The sequence below is a fragment of the Carlito syrichta genome, unplaced genomic scaffold (assembly GCF_000164805.1).
Source record: "Carlito syrichta isolate Samal-C Ts95f unplaced genomic scaffold, Tarsius_syrichta-2.0.1 Scaffold305684, whole genome shotgun sequence".
Lineage (NCBI taxonomy): Eukaryota > Metazoa > Chordata > Mammalia > Primates > Tarsiidae > Carlito > Carlito syrichta.
The window spans coordinates 424,039-424,975 of record NW_007249780.1 but is presented as its reverse complement, the minus strand read 5'-3'; the positions used below and the strand labels follow the sequence as shown (position 1 = coordinate 424,975).

Sequence of the window (937 nt, the reverse complement as noted above, 5' to 3'; positions counted from 1 at the left end):
GGCCTGGGGGAGGGGGAGGAGCAGGGGGTGGGGCACAGGGAACCAACAGTCAGCAGATATCACTACACACTGGCACTGCATTAGGGGGCTCGCATCCATGGCTTCCAGATGTGCTCCCCTTGCCACTGCTTGGGTAGGTGTGACCTTCCCCAGACAACCACGGAGAAGAGGGAGGCACAGGGAGGTTTGGACACCCCAAGCCAGGGCCACAACCCACCTCTCTTGGGTGGTTCCTTTAAGCCACTCCACTGAGGAGCAGACGGGAGGGCTGAGGGGTCCAAGAGGAGGGACAAGAGTAAGGCCGACGTTTCCGGCAAGAAGCAGGGGCAGTGGACCCCTGGAGAGAGGCCAGGGTGGGCCAGCATGTGGAAGATGGGCAGAGGAGGTGGTATGAATGGGGGACACACCGGCCGGGAGAGTCTCCTTCCTGGCTTGGAGGGCCCTGTCTTCCTGGAGGGTGTGGCTAGTCCACTCCGTTGCACCCATTTTCTGGAGGTAGGGCTGGGCGGCCTGGTCCTGAGCCCACCCGGGGTTCCTGCCCAGCCCCGCCCCGTGGGCACTCACCGCGTTGACCGCCAGGTTGCCCCGGGCGTTGAGCGGCGCCAGCCCGTAGAGGATGCCCGCCCCAGCGATGGCGCCCACCAGCTGGGCCACCACGTAGAACAGAGCCCGGAGCAGCGAGATCTGGTTGCCCACCAGGAGGGCCAGGGTGATGGCGGGGTTGATGTGGCCGCCGCTCACGGGCCCCAGGGCCTGGGCCAGGGTGCCTATGGCCAGGCCGAAGGCCAGCGCGATCTGCAGGATGGTGGGCAGCGCCGACGGCCACCTGAGGGCCGAGCCGAGGCCGAAGAAGACGAAGACGAGGGTGGCCAGGAACTCGGCGAACACGGCCTTGACGAAGGCCACGGAGCACACCTCCTTCTTCATGGCGGCTGCG

The 937-nt window shown here is 66.4% G+C and overlaps 1 protein-coding gene across 1 annotated transcript in view; it reads right to left on the bottom strand.

Moving 5' to 3' along the window:
* The window catches only part of AQP5 (aquaporin 5), a 3,804-nt gene extending 2,873 nt beyond the window's left edge, over positions 1-931 (bottom strand). The window contains exon 1 of the mRNA XM_008062269.1: positions 565-931. Coding sequence (XP_008060460.1) covers positions 565-927 — 363 coding nt within the window. The 5' untranslated portion in view covers positions 928-931. The remainder of the gene's footprint in view (positions 1-564) is intronic.
* Positions 932-937: the final 6 nt, after the last annotated feature.